This window comes from Oncorhynchus masou, chromosome 16 (genome assembly GCF_036934945.1).
Source record: "Oncorhynchus masou masou isolate Uvic2021 chromosome 16, UVic_Omas_1.1, whole genome shotgun sequence".
Lineage (NCBI taxonomy): Eukaryota > Metazoa > Chordata > Actinopteri > Salmoniformes > Salmonidae > Oncorhynchus > Oncorhynchus masou.
Genome location: NC_088227.1, coordinates 19,541,866 through 19,564,441, shown reverse-complemented (window position 1 = coordinate 19,564,441; position 22,576 = coordinate 19,541,866). Strand labels below are relative to the sequence as shown.

The 22,576-nt window shown below is 45.5% G+C and overlaps 1 protein-coding gene across 1 annotated transcript in view; it reads left to right on the top strand.

The window, feature by feature from the left end:
• The window catches only part of LOC135557614 (polypeptide N-acetylgalactosaminyltransferase 14-like), a 120,867-nt gene that overhangs the window by 70,591 nt on the left and 27,700 nt on the right, over positions 1-22,576 (top strand). Inside the window, exons 5-6 of the mRNA XM_064991054.1 lie at positions 9-74; positions 13,427-13,548. Coding sequence (XP_064847126.1) covers positions 9-74; positions 13,427-13,548 — 188 coding nt within the window. The remainder of the gene's footprint in view (positions 1-8; positions 75-13,426; positions 13,549-22,576) is intronic.

The following is a 22,576-nucleotide window of genomic DNA, read 5'->3' as shown; positions in this document are numbered from 1 at the left end:
TCTTTCAGCAAATGACTGCCTTCTACTCACCAAGTTGCCCAAAGTAAAGTGTCTTCGGAATGACAGGAGAGAAGGTAATGTAGTTCATTCGTGTGCGTGCTTGCATGTGTGTGTGTGTGTGTGTTGAGAGTATTTTTTCCGTGCAGTACACAATTGTGTCCTCAACTTGAACACATACCATTGAGCCCACAACCAGTTGTCTTCTGAGCGGGAAGAGCAGCATTAGAGCCGAATGTTGTCATGAGGCGATAACAGTAGACCAGGAGGATGGTTCACCTAATTGGAGCACTAGTAGCCTGCCTGCAGTAGATGATTTCAGAGCACACGGAAAAGCACCCGTTGTGAGCAGTGGCGGAGTGGTGCCTGGAGAAATGCATATACCCTAACTTGGCAAAAACACTCTCATACGGCTCGCCTGGTGAACAAAACCCACTGGACACACACTGGTAGAATCAACATTGTTGTAACGTCATTTCATTTCATTTTCATTTCCAGTGTGGAATAGACATTGAAATGACATCTGTGCCCAGTGGGATGATGCCTCTGTGTGAAACCGTTTATGTTTTAAATGGAAAACTGGAACAACATTGCTGAAACCACATCAGGAGATGTATTTTTGAGAGGGTGTAGTTGCCCTTTAATTCAATTGGGCACCTAGCAAGAGACATTTGATTTCTTTACTGTAGTCCACAATGTAGGTCTACTGCAATGAACACAATGGGAGACAGAGAGCTGGTTTCAAGCGCAGAGTGCAGCAGGTGTTTATTTGTAAAGGACCACAGGAGGAGGCAGGTAGCTGGGTCCAGGGGCAGGTAGGTCAAACACAGGAGGAGGCAGGTAGCTGGGTCCAGGGTCCAGGGGCAGGTAGGTCAAACACAGGAGGAGGCAGGTAGCTGGGTCCAGGGGCAGGTAGGTCAAACACAGGAGGAGGCAGGTAGCTGGGTCCAGGGGCAGGCAGAAGGTCATACACAGGGGGGCCAAAAAGGAAACAGTGCAGGCAGGGAAAAGGCAAGTAACATCATCCAGAAGATCAGGCAACAGGTTGATAACAGGAAATTCAATCTAAAGTACAGGCATGGAATAGGCAAAAGGCATCATTAGTGAGGCAGGTCAAAACTATCATACACAGGGGGATTAAATTACGGGAAACCCAATGCTCCGAATAGAAGTGTGTCACAAAACAAACAATACCTCACAATGATGGGGTGCAAAGAACTGAACTAAATAGTGTGTGATAATGACATACAGGTGTGTGAACAGGTGATCAGAATTCAGGTGATTGGGATCTGGAGAGTGAGCTTCATTCAGGGGATCTAGGTGTTTGAGAGTGTGAGCTGGAAAGTGGGCTGGAATGTGAGCTGCGTTCAGGGGATCTTTGTGTTGAGAGTGTGAGCTGGAAAGTGGGCTGGAGAGTGAGCTGTGTTCAGGGGATCTTTGTGTTGAGAGTGTGAGTTGGAAAGTGGACTGGAATGTGAGCTGCGTTCAGGGGATCTATCAAATCAAATCAAAATGTATTTGTCACGTGCGCTGAATACAACAGGTGTAGACCTTACAGTGAAATGCTTACTTACAGGCTCTAACCAATAGTGCAGAAAAGGTATTAGGTGAACAATAGGTAGGTAAAGCAATAAAACAACAATAAAAAGACAGGCTATATACAGCAGCGAGGCTATAAAAGTAGCGAGGCTACATACAGACACCAGTTAGTCAGGCTGATTAAGGTAGTACGTACAGTACATGTAGATATGGTTAAAGTGACTATGTATATATGATGAACAGAGAGTAGCAGTAGCATAAAAGAGGGGTTGATGGGTGGTGGGTGGGAGACAATGCAGATAGCCCAGTTAGCCAATGTGCGGGAGCACTGGTTGGTCTGCCCAATTGAGGTAGTATGTACATGAATGTATAGTTGAAGTGACTATGCATATATGATAAACAAAGAGTAGCAGCAGCGTTAAAGAGGGGTTGGGGAGGGCACACAATGGAAAAAGTCCGGGTGGCCATTTGATTACCTGTTCATGAGTCTTATGGCTTGGGGGTAAAAACTGTTGAGAAGCCTTGTTTTCCTAGACTTGGCACTCCGGTACCACTTGCCATGCAGTAGTAGAGAGAACAGTCTATGACTGGGGTGGCTAGGTTCTTTGACAATTTGGTGTAGAGGTCCTGGATGGCAGGCAGCTTAGCCCCAGTGATGTTCTGGGCCGTACGCATTACCCTCTGAAGTGCCTTGCGGTCAGAGGCCGAGCAATTGCCAGACCAGGCAGTGATGCAACCATTCAGGATGCTCTTGATGTTGCAGCTGTGAAACCTTTTGAGGATCTCAGGACCCATGCCAAATATTTGTAGTTTCCTGGGGGTGAATAGGCTTTGTTGTGCCCTCTTCATGACTGTCTTGGTGTGTTTGGACCATTCTAGTTTGTTGTTGATGTGGGCACCAAGGAACTTGAAGCTCTCAACCTGCTCCACTACAGCCCCGTCGATGAGAATAGGGGCGTGCTCGGTCCTCCTTTTCCTGTAGTCCACAATCATCTCCTTAGTCTTGGTTACATTGAGGGATAGGTTGTTATTCTAGAACCACCCGGCCAGGTCTCTGACCTCCTCCCTAAAGGCTGTCTCGTCATTGTGGGTGATCAGGCCTACCACTGTTGTGTTGTCTGCAAACTCAATGATTGTGTTGGAGTCATGCCTGGCCATGCAGTTGTGGGTGAACAGGGAGTACAGGAGGGGACTGAGTACACACCCCTGGGGAGCTCCAGTGTTGAGGATCAGCATGGCAGATGTGTTGCTACCTACCCTCACCACCTGGGGACAGCCCGTCAGGAAGTTCAGGATCCAGTTGTAGAGGGAGGTCCCTGGATCCTTAGCTTAATGATGAGCTTTGAGGGTACTATGGTGTTGAACGCTGAGCTGTAGTCAATGAATAGCATTCTCATATAAATGTTCCTTTTGTCCAGGTGGGAAAGGGAAGTGTAGAGTGCAATAAAGATTGCAACATCTGTGTATCTGTTTGGGCAGTATTCATATTGGAGTGGGTCTAGAGTTTCTGGGATAATGGTGTTGATGTGAGCCATTACCAACCTTTCAAAGCACTTCATGGCTACAGACGTGAGTACTACGGGTCTGTAGTCATTTAGGCAGGTTGACTTTGTGTTCTTGGGCACAGGGACTATGGTGGTCTGCTTGAAACATGTTGGTATTACAGACTCAATCAGGGACATGCTGAAAATGAAAATGTCAGTGAAGACACCTGCAGTTGGTCAGCACATGCCTGGAGCACACGTCCTGGTAATCCGTCTGGCCCCGCAGTCTTGTGTATGTTGACCTGTTTAAAGGTCTTACTCACGTCGGCTGCGGAGAGCGTGATCCCACAGTCGTCCGGAACAGCTGATGCTCTCATGCATGCCTCAGTGTTGCTTGCCTCGAAGCGAGCATAGAAGTGATTTAGCTCGTCTGGTAGGCTCATGTCACTGGGCAGCTCGCGGCTGTGCTTCCCTTTGTAGTCTGTAATAGTTTGCAAGCCCTGCCACATAAGACGAGTGTCGGAGCTGGTGTAGTATGATTCAATCTTAGCCCTGTATTGATGCTTTACCCACAACTGCATGACGCTTTGCCTGTTTGATGTTTCATCGCAGGGCATAGCAGGATTTCTTGTAAGCTTCCGGGTTAGTGTCCCGCACCTTGAAAGCGGCAGTTCTACCCTTTAGCTCAGTGCGAATGTTGCCTGTAATCCATGGCTTCTGGTTGGGGTATGTACGTACAGTCACTGTGGGGACGACATCATCGATGCACTTATTGATGAAGCCAGTGACTGATGTGGTGTACTCCTCAATGCCATGTTCCAGTCTGTACTAGCAAAACAGTCCTGTAGCTTAGCATCTGCTTCATCTGACCACTTTTTTTTAGACCGAGTCACTGGTGCTTCCTGCTTTAATTTTTGCTTGTGAGCAGGAATCAGGAGGATAGAGTTGTGGTCGGATTTACCAAATGGAGGGCGAGGGAGAGCTTTGTACGCGTCTCTGTGTGTGGAGTACAGGTAATCTAGAATTTTTTTCCCTCTGGTTGCACGTTTAACATGTTGATGGAAATTTGGTAGAACTGATTTAAGTTTTCCTGCATTAAAGTCTCCGGCCACTAGATGCTCTGGGTGAGTTGTTTCCTGTTTGCTTATTTCCTTATACAGCTGACTGAGTGCGGTCTTAGTGCCAGCATCTGCCTGTGGTGGTAAATGAAAAGCCACGAAAAGTATGGCTAATAACTCTCTAGGCAAGTAGTGTGGCCTGCAATTTATCACAATATACTCTACTTCAGGCGAGCAAAATCTAGAGACTTTCTTAGATTACATGCACCAGCTGTTGTTTACAAATATGCATTGTCTAATGGGCAGCTTTCCCACTCGCCTGTTCCGGGTCCTGACCAGGCATTCGGCTTTTTGTCCTCTGTACCTGTGTCGCTTCCTCTTGCAAATAACGGGGATGTCGGCCCTGCTGGGTGTTTGGAGAATGTCTTGTGCGTCTTATTTTTTGAAGAAAAAATCTTAGTCTAATCCGAGGTGAGTGATCCGCTGTCCTGATATCCAGAAGCTCTTTTTTTGCCGTAAGATACGGTTGCAGAAACATTATGTACAAAATAAGTTACAAATGTGTATGAGAGTGGGAGTTGGAAGGTTACATCTACAGTGTACATATGATGGCAGAGTTTGCAAAATAAATGGATTCCGATTGATACAAATCATTATAATATAATTGTGCCAGGGGGCCTACTTTGCCGTCATAATTTAATTGGAAAGGTTTTTTTGTGAAACCCTATAGAAATGTCCATTCAAGCAGCACATGACGACTGAACTACACACAACAAAGATTCAACTAAGACTTCGGACCAAAGTTCTTCAATACCTGGTTTGCATACCCATTGCTGCCTTCATTAGCATTTACTGGCAGATATCATACGTTTAAAAACGTCTTTCCTACCTACTCTAGTACACCTTATGTCCACCAGATGCATCAAACTCTTCGCGTTTCAGTGGAAGTCATTAATTGTCGATATAGCAGTCCGCAACGCTACGTTGGGGATGCCGCACTAGGCTGCAGTGCATTCTGTGTACCGCATGCTTTCAATATTTTCAGCTTGTGCGTTTGTTTACCGTGCAGTGGTACAAACGGAAGTACAGTCACAGACTTGAACTAGCTAGAGTTTAGCTACTGGAAAGCGAAGCACGTGTGTGAAGTACGGAAAAACTTGGCTAGATATATGGAAAAATAAAATGCATATACATCTGATGAACATCTTGGGTGATAGTTCGCTGAAACGCGGCCCGATTGTGTAGGCTACTTTGTGCATGATATCTCTATTCTACTCTAAAGGCTAATTGATACGGTGGATACTTCCACAACACTACTTTGATACACATCAGTGGGGATTAAGAAGTGAGAATATGCTATACGGCATATACAGTGGGGCAAAAAAGTATTTAGTCAGCCACCAATTGTGCAAGTTCTCCCACTTAAAAAGATGAGAGAGGCCTGTAATGTTCATCATAGGTACACTTCAACTATGACAGACAAAATGAGAAAAAAAATCCAGAAAATCACATTTGGTCAATAACAAAAGTTTATCTCAATACTTTGTTATATACCCTTTGTTGGCAATGACAGAGGTCAAATGTTTTCACAAGGTTTTCACACACTGTTGCTGGTATTTTGGCCCATTCCTCCATGCAGATCTCCTCTAGAGCAGTGATGTTTTGGGGCTGTTGCTGGGCAACACGGACTTTCAACTCCCTCCAAAGATTTTCTATGGGGTTGAGATCTGGAGACTGGCTAGACCACTCTAGGACCTTGAAATGCTTCTCACGAAGCCACTCCTTCGGTGTGTTTGGGATCATTGTCATGCTGAAAGACCCAGACACGTTTCATCTTCAATGCCCTTGCTCATGGAAGGAGGTTTTCACTCAAAATCTCACGATACATGGCCCCATTCATTCTTTCCTTTACACGGATCAGTCGTCCTGGTCCCTTTGCAGAAAAACAGCCCCAAAGCATGATGTTTCCACCCCCATGCTTCACAGTAGGTATGGTGTTCTTTGGATGCAACTCAGCATTCTGTGGGAGCAATTATTAGGAAATGGAAGACATACAAGACCACTGATAATCTCCCTCGGTGAGCAGAAATCCCAGAACTACACGGGGGGACCCACTTGCTTCAAGATATACACATTGTTCCTGTACCCAAGAAAGCAAAGGTAACTGAACTAAATGACTATCGCTCCGTAGCCCTCACATCTGTCATCATGAAGTGCTTTGAGATACTAGTTAAGGATCAACCTAGATCCTCTTCAATTTGCTTACAATAGATCCACAGACGATGCAGTCACCGAGGGAACACTGCCTGCCCTCCAGGACACCTAAAGCACACCGATATCACAGGAAGGCCAAAAAGATCATCAAGGACATCAACCACCCGAGCCACGGCCTGTTCGCCCTGCTATCATCCAGAAAGTACATGTGCATCGAGGCTGGGACTGAGAGACTGAAAAATAGCTTCTATCTCAAGGCCATCTGACTGTTAAACAGTCATCACTAGCCGGCTACCACCCAGTTACTCAACCCTGCACCTTAGAGGCTGCTGCCCTATGTAAATAGACATGGAATCACTGGTCACTTTAATAATGTTTACATACTGCTTTACTCATTTCATATGTACATACTGTAATCTATTCTACTGTATTTTAGTCAATGCCACTCCAACATTGCTCGTCCTAGTATTTATATATTTCTTAATTCCATTCTTCACTTTTAGATTTGTGCGTGTTGTTGTGAATTGTTAGATACTGCTGCAATGTTGGAGCAAGGAACATAAACATTTCGCAACATTCGCAATAACGTCTGCGAAATATGTGTATGTGATCAATAACGTTTGATTTGATTTGAAATCTACACTGGAGTTGCTTACCAAGAAGACAGTGAATGTTCTTGAGTGGCAGGAACATGAACTGTTACAGTTTTGACTTAAATCGACTTGAAAATCTGTGGCAAGACCTGAAAATGGTTGTCTAGCAATGATCAACATCCAATTTGACAGAGTTTGAAGAATTTTTAAAATAATCATGTGCAAATGTTGCACAATTCAGGTGTGGAAAGCTCTTAGAGACTTCCCCATAAAGACTCACATCTGTAAAAGCTGCCAAAAGTGCTTCTACAAAGTATTGACTCAGGGGTGTGGATATTTATGCAAATGAGATACTTATGTAAATGAGATACTTCGGTTTTTCATTTTCATACATTTGCATAAATTAAAAACATGTTTTTACTTTGTCATTATGTGGTATTGTGTTTAGATGGGTGAGAGAGAAAAAATGATTTAATCCATTTTGAATTTAGGCTGTAACACAACAAAATGTAAAATAAGTCAAGGGGTGTGAATACTTTCTGAAGGCACTGTATGTGTCATAGATACATCATGATCCCAACTAGACAACATGTGAATCTAGTCTGTGTATCTCTATAATATATTATATCAACACATCAAAAGGTTGACTGGTATACAGTCTGAGCACTACTAAACAGGAAACTATTAGATTGTATTATGAGTCATTGTTTTCAGGAAACTCATATGACATGATTATTATTTTGCAGCTCCCTGTGTCACATTTATATAAATCCACAGGGGTGTTCTCAGTGATGCCATATAAATAGCTTTTAAATAGGGCTAGTTTGAAAAAGGAAACTCAAAAACGCTGAAAAGCAGCATGTGCGGCATGCTAGTTAAAAGCCCTCCACCCTTTCTGTCTGTTAAGGCAGAGAGTCATCAGATTCAGCACATTATACAGTCTGTGAAATATAAAGTTGAAAAGCTGAGAAGTGGAATCAGACAGTAACGAGATGCAGATTGCTGTGCGTGGATAGAGGTGCCCCAGCGCTCAAAGGCGTTTGAAGTTCCCCTGATAGGTGGGTTCAGTGGAGGGCTAATGGATATGAACCCCATCTCACCTCACAGGCTGACAATCTGACATCCCAAAATCTCCAAAAGCAGCTTCACCTAGTAACACCAAGGGGTATGGATACTATCTGAGAGCATCCACCTCAGTTACTGTATAATACAGGAAGATATGGGGCTGTTTTGGTCATTGTTGAAGCATTCAGTGTCTTAAAGTATTTCATGGTAGACTGGCGCAATAGACTGTTGTCATTGCCAAACATTTTCTTGTACTTTTATGTATTTTATGTTTATTCCCCTAGTTGTCATTGTACTCAGTGACTGAAATACATGAAACCTCCTCTTGCAAACAAACCTAAAACCCAGTTTACCTTCTTGACTTGTTCTCAGCCTGTGACAGATAAGGGGGGTGATGTGACAGAGCATGGATTATATCGTAAAACCTCTTTTAGAACAGTGATTAGGAGCCTTGGTGTGAAGGAGAGATAAATCCATTAATAAACAGTCAAAAAAGAAACGTCCCTGTTTCAAGACCCAGTCTTTCAAAGATAATTTGTAAAAATCCAAATAACTTCACAGATCTTCATTGTAAAGGGTTTAAAGACTGTTTCCTATGCTTGTTCAATGAACCATAAACAGTTAATGAACATGCACCTGTGGAACGGTCGTTAAGACACTAACATCTTACAGACGGTAGGCAATTAAGGCCACAGTTATGAAAACTTAGGACACTAAAAGAGGCTTTTCTACGGACCCTGAAAAACGGCAAAAGAAAGATGCCCAGGGTCCCAGCTCATCTGCGTGAATGTGCCTTAGGCATGCTGCAAGTAGGCATGAGGACTGCAGATGTGGCCAGGGCAATAAATTGCAATGTCCGTACTGTGAGACGTCTAAGACAGCGCTACAGGGAGACAGGACGGACAGCTGATCGTCCTCGCAGTGGCAGACCACGTGTAACACCTGCACAGGATTGGTACATCCGAACATCACACCTGCGGGACAAGTACAGGATGGCAACAACAATTGCCCGAGTTACACCAGGAACGCACAATCCATCCATCAGTGCTCAGACTGTCCGCAATAGGCTGAGAGAGGCTGTACTGAGGGCTTGTAGGCCTGTTGTAAGGCAGGTCCTCACCAGACATCACCGGCAACAACGTCGCCTATGGGCACAAACCCAGTGTCGCTGGACCAGACAGGACTGGCAAAAAGTGCTCTTCACTGATGAGTCGCGGTTTTGTCTCACCAGGGGTGATTGTCGGATTCGCATTTATCGTCGAAGGAATGAGCGCTACACCAAGGCCTGTACCCTGGAGCTGGATCGATTTGGAGGTGGAGGGTCCGTCATGGTCTGGGGCGGTGAGTCACAACATCATCGGACTGAGCTTGTTGTCATTGCAGGCAATCTCAACCGCTGTGCATTACAGGGAAGACATCCTCCTCCATCATGTGGTACCCTTCCTGCAGGCTCATCCTGACATGACCCTACAGCATGACAATGCCACCAGCCATACTGCTTGTTCTGTGTGTGATTTCCTGCAAGACAGGAATGTCAGTGTTCTGCCATGGCCAAAGAAGAGCCCGGAACTCAATCCCATTGAGCAGATCTGGGACCTGTTGGATCGGAGGGTGAGGGCTAGTGTCATTCCCCCCAGAAATGTCCGGGAACTTGCAGGTGCCTTGGTGGAAGAGTGGGGTAACATCTCACAGCAAGAACTGATAAATCTGGTACAGTCCATGAGGAGGAGATGCACAGCAGTACTTAATGCAGCTGGTGGCCACACCAGATACTGACTGTTACTTTTGGGACACATTATTCCAATTCTGTTAGTCACATGTCTGTGGAACTTGTTCAGTTTATGTCTCAGTTGTTGAATCTTGTTATGTTTATACAAAGATTTACACATGTTAAGTTTGCTGAAAATAAATGTAGTTGACAGTGAGAGGACGTTTCTTTTTTTGCTGAGTTTAGGTGAAGCTTTTCAGTGATTCTCTGTTTGGAAATATGGACCTGGCTCATCTGAAAACGCCATTGATCTGGCAGGGTGGCAGGAACATCATCAAACAGTGAGTGGGTGTGGGGAGAAACAGAGGGGTGGTCCTCTGTAGCTCAGCTGTAAGAACATGGCTCTTGCAATGCTAGGATTGTGTGTTAGTTTCCCGGGCACTACCCATACATAAAAAATGTACGCACGTATAACTGTGAGTGCATTTTGGATGAAAGCGTCTGCTCAATGGCATATATATTATATTAAGGGTGAAGGGGGTGGTGTGGGGGGAGGATTAAAGAGTGTGGCGATGAGGAGGGGGGCTGAAGGGGCTAGGTATGGAGTGGGTGATGGTGTTTATATACAACAGCTTTACAGTTTAATGGAACCCATTTGGACGGGGCCTCTGCCACACTATGATTGCTCAGTAGGTTGGTCGTTGTAATGACGGATAGTCCTCTGGGCCATTTACGTGTGCAGGGCCATTTACGTGTGCAGTTGTGAGGTTTTTTAGAGCCCTCAATCACAGGTCTGCCTGTCGTGACCTGCCATTGCTTGCTATCATTTTCCATTCGGACCCTGGGATTGATATTGGCTTTTACGGGTCAGTTATGAACATGGGTGGCAGGTAGCCTAGTGCTTAAGTGTTGGCCCAGTAACTGAAAGGTTGCTGGTTCAAATCTCTGGGCCGACTAGTTGATATACCCTTGAGCTAAGCACTTAACCCTAATTGCGCCTGCAAGTCACTCTGGATGAGAGTGTCTGCTAAATTACTTAATTGTAATGTTGATGAGGGAGCACATTTTAATGGAATGGGATGATGATTTGAAATCTGTAGCCAACAAGTGCTGGTCGAAATAGTTGTTCTCGTGTATGTCGTTGTGGCGAGACAGGAGTGTGAGGCATTATGGGTAATTAGATTCCAGCTGTACTAATGAAAAGCAGAGACCTCCAATCTCAAGACGACAACTTCCAAGATTCCACCTACAACAATAAGAAATGTCTCTCCGATAATACCTAATCAAGTAAAAAAAGTCATTACAACACCAATTAGATTGTATCTTTAAACCAATTCAGGGGTTTTCTCAAAATCAAATGGTGTCACTAGGCTGTTGTTATGCAGACCTCTTTTTATTCCTGGAGCTGGTTTCATTAGCCACCCTCAGTGTTCCACTACAGTGTTGATGAGCGTGTTTGTGTGTAGGGGGCCTGGGTGTAGTTAACAGTCTTTAATGCTACAAACAGCAGAAGCTGTTATGCAATGTCAACCTCTATCAGGCTTTATTAGTGAATGTAATCACTATGCACACGCACACGCACACACACACACACACACACACACACACACACACACACACACACACACACACACACACACACACACACACACACACAAATGATTTATTCTCACTCACTCTCTCTCTCTCTTTCTTTCCCTCTCTCTCTCTTTCTCTCTCCCTCTTGCTTTCTCTCTCTCACTCTGGTTTGTAAAAGCATACCGCAGCAACCCTCCTTTAACACGAGCTCTGTTCTGTACAGAGTTAGGCTTCCTCTAGCAACTGTTGAGGGGAGGTGAGCTCAGCCATCCAGAAAATAAAGTGTTATTGAGGATGAAATGGGTTTTTTAATTGGCTGGAGTCCCGGCGTAGTGCGGAACTTACAGGGGAGTCCTGCAATTTCATACAATGACACTCCGTCCTATGTCAGGGACTATTGATTTCGCTCTTTAGACCAGACAGAATGTCTGATCATTGAGACTTCTTAACAGTGTGATGTCCCCATTTAGGCCCTCATCTCTAAGGGCTGTAATTGCTTCGCTGCACCATAAACAGACACAAATGGCTTTTTTAAAACCTCTCTTGTCTCCACGCATGAAATGGACAATACAGGGACTTCACTGTGTTCAGAGTATCTGAGAAGAAACACTTACAACATAATATTTGACAGTGGTTGGGTTTAGACACAGTGGTTGGGTTTAGACACAGTGGTTGGGTTTAGACACAGTGGTTGGGTTTAGACACAGTGGTTGGGTTTACGACACGGTGGTTGGGTTTAGACACGGTGGATGGGTTTAGACACGGTGGTTGGGTTTAGACACGGTGGTTGGGTTTAGACACGGTGGTTGGGTTTAGACGCGGTGGTTGGGTTTAGACGCGGTGGTTGGGTTTAGACGCGGTGGTTGGGTTTAGACACGGTGGTTGGGTTTAGACACGGTGGTTGGGTTTAGACACGGTGGATGGGTTTAGACACGGTGGTTGGGTTTAGACACGGTGGTTGGGTTTAGACACGGTGGTTGGGTTTAGACACGGTGGTTGGGTTTAGACACGGTGGTTGGGTTTAGACACGGTGGTTGGGTTTAGACACGGTGGTTGGGTTTAGACACGGTGGTTGGGTTTAGAAACGGTGGTTGGGTTTAGACACGGTGGTTGGGTTTAGACACGGTGGTTGGGTTTAGACACGGTGGTTGGGTTTAGACACGGTGGTTGGGTTTAGACACGGTGGTTGGGTTTAGACACGGTGGTTGGGTTTAGACACGGTGGTTGGGTTTAGACACGGTGGTTGGGTTTAGACACGGTGGTTGGGTTTAGACACGGTGGTTGGGTTTAGACACGGTGGTTGGGTTTAGACACGGTGGTTGGGTTTAGACACGGTGGTTGGGTTTAGACACGGTGGTTGGGGTTAGACACGGTGGTTGGGTTTAGACACGGTGGTTGGGTTTAGACACGGTGGTTGGGTTTAGACACGGTGGTTGGGTTTAGACACGGTGGTTGGGTTTAGACACGGTGGTTGGGTTTAGACACGGTGGTTGGGTTTAGACACGGTGGTTGGGTTTAGACACGGTGGATGGGTTTAGACACGGTGGATGGGTTTAGACACGGTGGTTGGGGTTAGACACGGTGGTTGGGTTTAGACACGGTGGTTGGGTTTAGACACGGTGGTTGGGTTTAGACACGGTGGTTGGGTTTAGACACGGTGGTTGGGTTTAGACACGGTGGTTGGGTTTAGACACGGTGGTTGGGTTTAGACACGGTGGTTGGGTTTAGACACGGTGGTTGGGTTTAGACACGGTGGTTGGGTTTAGACACGGTGGTTGGGTTTAGACACGGTGGTTGGGTTTAGACACGGTGGTTGGGTTTAGACACGGTGGATGGGTTTAGACACGGTGGTTGGGTTTAGACACGGTGGATGGGTTTAGACACGGTGGATGGGTTTAGACACGGTGATTGGGTTTAGACACGGTGGTTGGGTTTAGACGCGGTGGTTGGGTTTAGACGCGGTGGTTGGGTTTAGACACGGTGGATGGGTTTAGACACGGTGGATGGGTTTAGACACGGTGGTTGGGTTTAGACACGGTGGATGGGTTTAGACGCGGTGGTTGGGTTTAGACACGGTGGTTGGGTTTAGACACAGACAGACACAGGTAGGTAGACACACGTGTATAGTGCACACACACACAGCAGTGGTTAGAGATAAGGAATCTCCCTTTCTTTTCCCCTCTTTGACAGGTCTGATCCGCTCCAGGGTTCGTGGGGCGGACGCGGCTAAGGCCGGGGTCCTGACCTTCCTGGACAGTCACTGTGAGGTCAACAAAGACTGGCTGCCTCCGCTGCTCCAGAGGATCAAAGAGGTACATTACAGGCAGTGATACATCCTACAGCCACAGTAACAGTACAGGCAGTGACACTACATCTACAATAACAGTACAGGCAGTGACACATCCTACATCTACAGTAACAGTACAGGCAGTGACAAATCCTACATCTAGAGTGACAGTACAGTCAGTGACACTAAATCTACAGTAACAGTACAGGCAGTGACACTAAATCTACAGTAACAGTACAGGCAGTGGCATTACAACTACAGTAACAGTACAGACAGTGACACTACATTTACAGTAACAGTACAGGCAGTGACACTACATTTACATTTATAGTACAGGCAGTGACACATCCTACATCTACAGTAACAGGAGAAGCAGTGACACTACATCTACAGTAACTGTACAGGATGTTACACATCCTACATCTACAATAACAGTACAGGCAGTGACACTACATCTACAATAACAGTACAGGCAGTGACACATCCTACATCTACAGTAACAGTACAGGCAGTGACAAATCCTACATCTAGAGTAACAGTACAGTCAGTGACACTAAATCTACAGTAACAGTACAGGCAGTGGCACTACATCTACAGTAATAGTACAGGCAGTGACACATCCTACATCTACAGTAACAGTACAGGCAGTTACACATCCTACATCTACAATAACAGTACAGTCAGTGACACTAAATCTACAGTAACAGTACAGGCAGTGACACTAAATCTACAGTAACAGTACAGGCAGTGGCATTACAACTACAGTAACAGTACAGACAGTGACACTACATTTACAGTAACAGTACAGGCAATGACACTACATTTACAGTAACAGTACAGGCAGTGACACTACATTTACATTTATAGTACAGGCAGTGACACTACATTTCCATTTATAGTACAGGCAGTGACATATCCTACATCTACATTAACAGTACAGGCAGTGACACGACATCTACAATAACAGTACAGGCAGTGACACATCCTACATCTACAGTAACAGTAAAGGCAGTGACAAATCCTACGTCTACAGTAACAATACAGTCAGTGACACTACATTTACAGTAACAGTACAGGCAGTGACACTACATTTACATTTATAGTACAGGCAGTGACACATCCTACATCTACAGTAACAGGAGAAGCAGTGACACTACATCTACAGTAACTGTACAGGCAGTTACACATCCTACATCTACAATAACAGTACAGGCAGTGACACTACATCTTCAATAACAGTACAGGCAGTGACACATCCTACATCTACAGTAACAGTACAGGCAGTGACAAATCCTACATCTAGAGTAACAGTACAGTCAGTGACACTAAATCTACAGTAACAGTACAGGCAGTGGCACTACATCTACAGTAATAGTACAGGCAGTGACACATCCTACATCTACAGTAACAGTACAGGCAGTGACAAATCCTACATCTAGAGTGACAGTAAAGTCAGTGACACTAAATCTACAGTAACAGTACAGGCAGTGACACTAAATCTATAGTAACAGTACAGGCAGTGGCATTACAACTACAGTAACAGTACAGACAGTGACACTACATTTACAGTAACAGTACAGGCAATGACACTACATTTACAGTAACAGTACAGGCAGTGACACTACATTTACATTTATAGTACAGGCAGTGACATATCCTACATCTACATTAACAGTACAGGCAGTGACACGACATCTACAATAACAGTACAGGCAGTGACACTACATCTACAGTAACAGTACAGGCAGTGACACTACATCTACTGTAATAGTACAGGCAGTGACACATACTACATCTACAGTAACAGTACAGGCAGTGACACTACATCTACTGTAATAGTACAGGCAGTGACACATACTACATCTACGGTAACAGTACAGGCAGTGACACTACATCTACAATAACAGTACAGGCAGTGACACATTCTACATCTACAGTAACAGTACAGGCAGTGACACTACATCTACAGTAACAGTACAGGCAGTGACACATGCTACATCTACAATAACAGTACAGGCAGTGACACTACATCTACAGTAACAGTACAGGCAGTGACACTACATCTACAGTAATAGTACAGGCAGTGACACATCCTACATCTACAGTAGGGTTACACTTCCGGCGCCGACAGAGATGGCCGCCTCGCTTCGCGTTCCTAGGAAACTATGCAGTTCTTTGTTTTTTTTTACGTGTTATTTCTTACATTAGTACCCCAGGTCATCTTAGGTTTCATTACATACAGTCGAGAAGAACTACTGTATATAAGATCAGCGTCAACTCACCATCAGTACGACCAAGAATATGTTTTTCGCGACGCGGATCCTGTGTTCTGCCTTACAAACAGGACAACGGAATGGATCGTATGCAGCGACCCAAAAAAACAACTCTGAAAAAGAGGGAAACGAGGCGGTCTTCTGGTCAGACTCCGGAGACGGGCACACCGTGCACCACTCCCTAGCATTCTTCTTGCCAATGTCCAGTCTCTTGACAACAAGGTTGATGAAATCCGAGCAAGGGAAGCATTCCAGAGGGACATCAGAGACTGTAACGTTCTGTGCTTCACGGAAACATGGCTCACTGGAGAGACGCTATCCGAAAGCGGTGCAGCCAACGGGTTTCTCCACGCATCGCGCCGACAGAAACAAACACCTTTCTGGTAAGAAGTAGGGGTGGGGGCGTATGCCTTATGGCTAACGAGACATGGTGCGATGAAAGAAACATACAGGAACTCAAATCCTTCTGTTCACCTGATTTAGAATTCCTCACAATCAAATGTAGAACGGATTATCTACCAAGAGAATTCTCTTCGATTATAATCACAGCCGTATATATCCTCCCCCAAGCAGACACATCGATGGCTCTGAACAAACTTTATTTAACTCTTTGCAAACTGGAAACCATTTATCCGGAGGCTGCATTCATTGTTGCTGGGGATGTTAACAAGGCTAATCTGAAAACAAGACTCCCTAAATTTTATCAGCATATCGATTGCGCAACCAGGGGTGGAAAAACCTTGGATCACTGTTACTCTAACTTCCGCGACGCATATAAGGCCCTGCCCCGCCCCCCTTTCGGAAAAGCTGACCACGACTCCATTTTGCTGATACCTGCCTACAGACAAAAACTAAAACAAGAAGCTCCCACGCTGAGGTCTGTCCAACGCTGGTCCGACCAAGCTGACTCCACACTCCTAGACTGCTTCCATCACGTGGACTGGGACATGTTTCGTATTGCGTCAGATAACAACATTGACGAATACGCTGATTCGGTGTGCGAGTTCATTAGAAAGTGCGTTGAAGATGTCGTTCCCATAGCAACGATTAAAACATTCCCTAACCAGAAACCGTGGATTGATGGCAGCATTCGCGTGAAACTGAAAGCGCGAACCACTGCTTTTAATCAGGGCAAGGTGTCTGGTAACATGACCGAGTACAAACAGTGCAGCTATTCCCTCCGCAAGGCTATCAAACAAGCTAAGCGTTAGTACAAAGACAAAGTAGAATCTCAATTCAATGGCTCAGACACAAGAGGCATGTGGCAGGGTCTACAGTCAATCACGGACTACAGGAAGAAATCCAGCCCAGTCACGGACCAGGATGTCTTGCTCCCAGGCAGACTAAATAACTTTTTTTGCCCGCTTTGAGGACAATACAGTGCCACTGACACGGCCTGCAACGGAAACATGCGGTCTCTCCTTCACATTTACATTTACATTTACATTTAGGTCATTTAGCAGACGCTCTTATCCAGAGCGACTTACAAATTGGTGAATTCACCTTCTGACATCCAGTGGAACAGCCACTTTACAATAGTGCATCTAAATCATTTAAGGGGGGTGAGAAGGATTACTTTATCCTATCCTAGGTATTCCTTGAAGAGGTGGGGTTTCAGGTGTCTCCGGAAGGTGGTGATTGACTCCGCTGTCCTGGCGTCGTGAGGGAGTTTGTTCCACCATTGGGGGGCCAGAGCAGCGAACAGTTTTGACTGGGCTGAGCGGGAAATGTACTTCCTCAGTGGTAGGGAGGCGAGCAGGCCAGAGGTGGATGAACGCAGTGCCCTTGTTTGGGTGTAGGGCCTGATCAGAGCCTGGAGGTACTGCGGTGCCGTTCCCCTCACAGCTCCGTAGGCAAGCACCATGGTCTTGTAGCGGATGCGAGCTTCAACTGGAAGCCAGTGGAGAGAGCGGAGGAGCGGGGTGACGTGAGAGAACTTGGGAAGGTTGAACACCAGACGGGCTGCAGCATTCTGGATGAGTTGTAGGGGTTTAATGGCACAGGCAGGGAGCCCAGCCAACAGCGAGTTGCAGTAATCCAGACGGGAGATGACAAGTGCCTGGATTAGGACCTGTGCCGCTTCCTGTGTGAGGCAGGGTCGTACTCTGCGGATGTTGTAGAGCATGAACCTACAGGAACGGGCCACCGCCTTGATGTTAGTTGAGAACGACAGGGTGTTGTCCAGGATCACGCCAAGGTTCTTAGCGCTCTGGGAGGAGGACACAATGGAGTTGTCAACCGTGATGGCGAGATCATGGAACGGGCAGTCCTAGGGCAGTGTGAGCAGAACCAGCGGTGTCGTTTGACTTAGCAAACGAGGATCGGATGTCGTCGACCTTCTTTTCAAAATGGTTGACGAAGTCATCTGCAGAGAGGGAGGGGGGAGGAGGATTCAGGAGGGAGGAGAAGGTGGCAAAGAGCTTCCTAGGGTTAGAGGCAGATGCTTGGAATTTAGAGTGGAAGAAAGTGGCTTTAGCAGCAGAGACAGAGGAGGAAAATGTAGAGAGGAGGGAGTGAAAGGATGCCAGGTCCGCAGGGAGGCAAGTTTTCCTCCATTTCCGCTCGGCTGCCCGGAGCACTGTTCTGTGAGCTCGCAATGAGTCGTCGAGCCACGGAGCGGGAGGGGAGGACCGAGACGGCCTGGAGGATAGGGGACATAGAGAGTCAAAGGATGCAGAAAGGGAAGAGAGGAGGGTTGAGGAGGCAGAATCAGGAGATAGGTTGGAGAAGGTATGAGCAGAGGGAAGAGATGATAGGATGGAAGAGGAGAGAGTAGCGGGGGAGAGAGAGCGAAGGTTGGGACGGCGCGATACCATCCGAGTAGGGGCAGTGTGGGAATTGTTGGATGAGAGCGAGAGGGAAAAGGATACAAGGTAGTGGTCGGAGACTTGGAGGGGAGTTGCAATGAGGTTAGTGGAAGAACAGCATCTAGTAAAGATGAGGTCGAGCATATTGCCTGCCTTGTGAGTAGGGGGGGGGGGAGGTGAGAGGGTGAGGTCAAAAGAGGAGAGGAGTGGAAAGAAGGAGGCAGAGAGGAATGAGTCAAAGGAAGACGTGGGGAGGTTAAAGTCGCCCAGGACTGTGAGAGGTGAGCCGTCCTCAGGAAAGGAGCTTATCAAGGCATCAAGCTCATTGATGAACTCTCCGAGGGAACCTGGAGGGCGATAAATGATAAGGATGTTAAGCTTGACACAACATCTACAGTAACAGTACAGGCAGTGACATATCCTACATCTACAATTACAGTACAGGCAGTGACACTACATCTACGGTAACAGTACAGGCAGTGACACTACATCTACGGTAACAGTACGGGCAGTGACACAACATCTACGGTAACAGTACATGCAGTAACACTACATCTACGGTAACAGTACGGGCAGTGACACTACATCTACGGTAATAGTACAGGCAGTGACACTACATTTACAGTAACAGTTTAGGCAGTGACACATCCTGCATCTACAGTACAGGCAGTGACACTACATCTACAATAACAGTACAGGCAGTGGCACTACATTTACAGTAACAGTACAGGCAGTGACATATCCTACATCTACAGTAACAGTACAGGCAGTGACACTACATCTACAGTAACAGTACAGGCAGTAACACTACATCTACGGTTACAGTACAGGCAGTGACACTACATCTACAGTAACAGTACAGAAAGTGACACTACATTTACGGTAACAGTACAGGCAGTGACACTACATCTATGGTAACAGTACAGGCAGTAACACTACATCTACGGTAACAGTACGGGCAGTGACACTACATCTACGGTAATAGTACAGGCAGTGACACTACATTTACAGTAACAGTACAGGCAGTGACACATCCTGTATCTACAGTACAAGCAGTGACACTACATCTACAATAACAGTACAGGCAGTGGCACTACATTTACAGTAACAGTACAGGCAGTGACATATCCTACATCTACAGTAACAGTACAGGCAGTGACACTACATCTACAGTAACAGTACAGGCAGTAACACTACATCTACGGTTACAGTACAGGCAGTGACACTACATCTACAGTAACAGTACAGAAAGTGACACTACATTTACGGTAACAGTACAGGCAGTGACACTACATCTACGGTAACAGTACAGGCAGTGACACTACATCTACGGTAACAGTACAGGCAGTGACACTACGTCTACGGTAACAGTACAGGCAGTGACACTTCATCTACGGTAATAGTACAGGCAGTGACACTACATCTACAGTAACATTACAGGCAGTGACGTATCCAACATCTACAATAACAGTACAGGCAGTGACACTACATCTACAGTAACATTACAGGCAGTGACATATCCTACATCTACAGTAACAGTACAGGCAGTGACATATCCTACATCTACAGTAACAGTACAGGCAGTGACACAACATCTACAGTAACAGTACAGGCAGTGACATATCCTACATCTACAGTAACAGTACAGGCAGTGACACTACATCTACGGTAACAGTACGGGCAGTGACACAACATCTACGGTAACAGTACAGGCAGTGACACTACATCTACAATAACAGTACAGGTAGTGACACAACATCTACAGTAACAGTACAGGCAGTGACATATCCTACATCTACAATAACAGTACAGGCAGTGACACTACATCTACGGTAACAGTACAGGCAGTGACACTATATCTACAGTAACAGTACAGGCAGTGACACTACATCTACGGTAACAGTACAGGCAGTGACACTACATCTACAGTAACAGTACAGGCAGTAACACTACATCTACGGTAACAGTACGGGCAGTGACACTACATCTACGGTAATAGTACAGGCAGTGACACTACATTTACAGTAACAGTTTAGGCAGTGACACATCCTGCATCTACAGTACAGGCAGTGACACTACATCTACAATAACAGTACAGGCAGTGGCACTACATTTACAGTAACAGTACAGGCAGTGACATATCCTACATCTACAGTAACAGTACAGGCAGTGACACTACATCTACAGTAACAGTACAGGCAGTAACACTACATCTACGGTTACAGTACAGGCAGTGACACTACATCTACAGTAACAGTACAGAAAGTGACACTACATTTACGGTAACAGTACAGGCAGTGACACTACATCTATGGTAACAGTACAGGCAGTAACACTACATCTACGGTAACAGTACGGGCAGTGACACTACATCTACGGTAATAGTACAGGCAGTGACACTACATTTACAGTAACAGTACAGGCAGTGACACATCCTGTATCTACAGTACAAGCAGTGACACTACATCTACAATAACAGTACAGGCAGTGGCACTACATTTACAGTAACAGTACAGGCAGTGACATATCCTACATCTACAGTAACAGTACAGGCAGTGACACTACATCTACAGTAACAGTACAGGCAGTAACACTACATCTACGGTTACAGTACAGGCAGTGACACTACATCTACAGTAACAGTACAGAAAGTGACACTACATTTACGGTAACAGTACAGGCAGTGACACTACATCTACGGTAACAGTACAGGCAGTGACACTACATCTACGGTAACAGTACAGGCAGTGACACTACGTCTACGTTAACAGTACAGGCAGTGACACTTCATCTACGTTAATAGTACAGGCAGTGACACTACATCTACAGTAACTGTACAGGCAGTGACACTACATCTACGGTAACAGTACAGGCAGTGACACTACATCTACAGTAACAGTACAGACAGTGACACATCCTGCATCTACAGTAACAGTACAGGCAGTGACACTACATCTACAATAACAGTACAGGCTGTGACACATCCTAGGCATACTCTATACCTTCTGATGGATAACCCAAAATAAAAAGAATATCCACCCCATTCACCTATAGACTTTTGACATCATTCTCCCTGAACAAAATGACGTTTCTTGGGATCTTGAGACACTAACTGCACCCTCCAATGATCTCCAATGTGTATTTCTCCTTTTGACAGTATACACTACACACTTACCTGAAGGAAGAAAACCCTCAACCTGTTCTCCAACACATGCTTTCTCTTTTTGGCATATTTCTATATCTCCAGAAATGAATGATAAACTCCCTCCTAGTTTGTGTTGAAGTGGAGCATTGTGTGTTGTGAACTGTCAGTCTCAGTGACCAGCACCAACCCCACTCTTCGTGCGGCTGACGGTAGAGTGGTGTGACTGGGGTGAAAATGGCAGCTTACCTTCTGCTGTTCCACTGATTGCCCCTAATCTGGAATAAGTGCAGTACTCCCTCCATTTACACCAACAGCACTCTTCCCTCTCTGTCTCTGTCTCATCCCTCCATCTCCCCCAGGCTAAGACAGAGGATTGACGGTTGACTCTCTCTCGCCTTAAAAGCTCTTATACGGACATGCTGCTTTCTAAACATTGAAAGAGGCCTATGACTAATGCTGGGGGGATTACATGTTATATTCAATTATATGCTAACCTTAATGCATGTCTGACTTCAAAGTGCTGTCTGAATCTTAATGCCCTGGTGCAGTTGCCGATGTCTGGCCTTAAAATCTCAAAAACTTGCTGACATTATTTTGGATTTGGCACTGCGAGGCATATCACAGGAAGTTATAAAATATACAGTATGTGTTAATACAGGAAGCTCTTGTCTACAACAATCAAAATATAAAAAGAAGCAGGATTGATTTTGTTCTGAGGGAGTCATCCATCACTGTCCTCATATATACATATTTATTTCAGAATGTATTACTTATTGATTTGTGTCAATGCAGGCACAAAGACAGATGTATAGTATTCATGACACACCA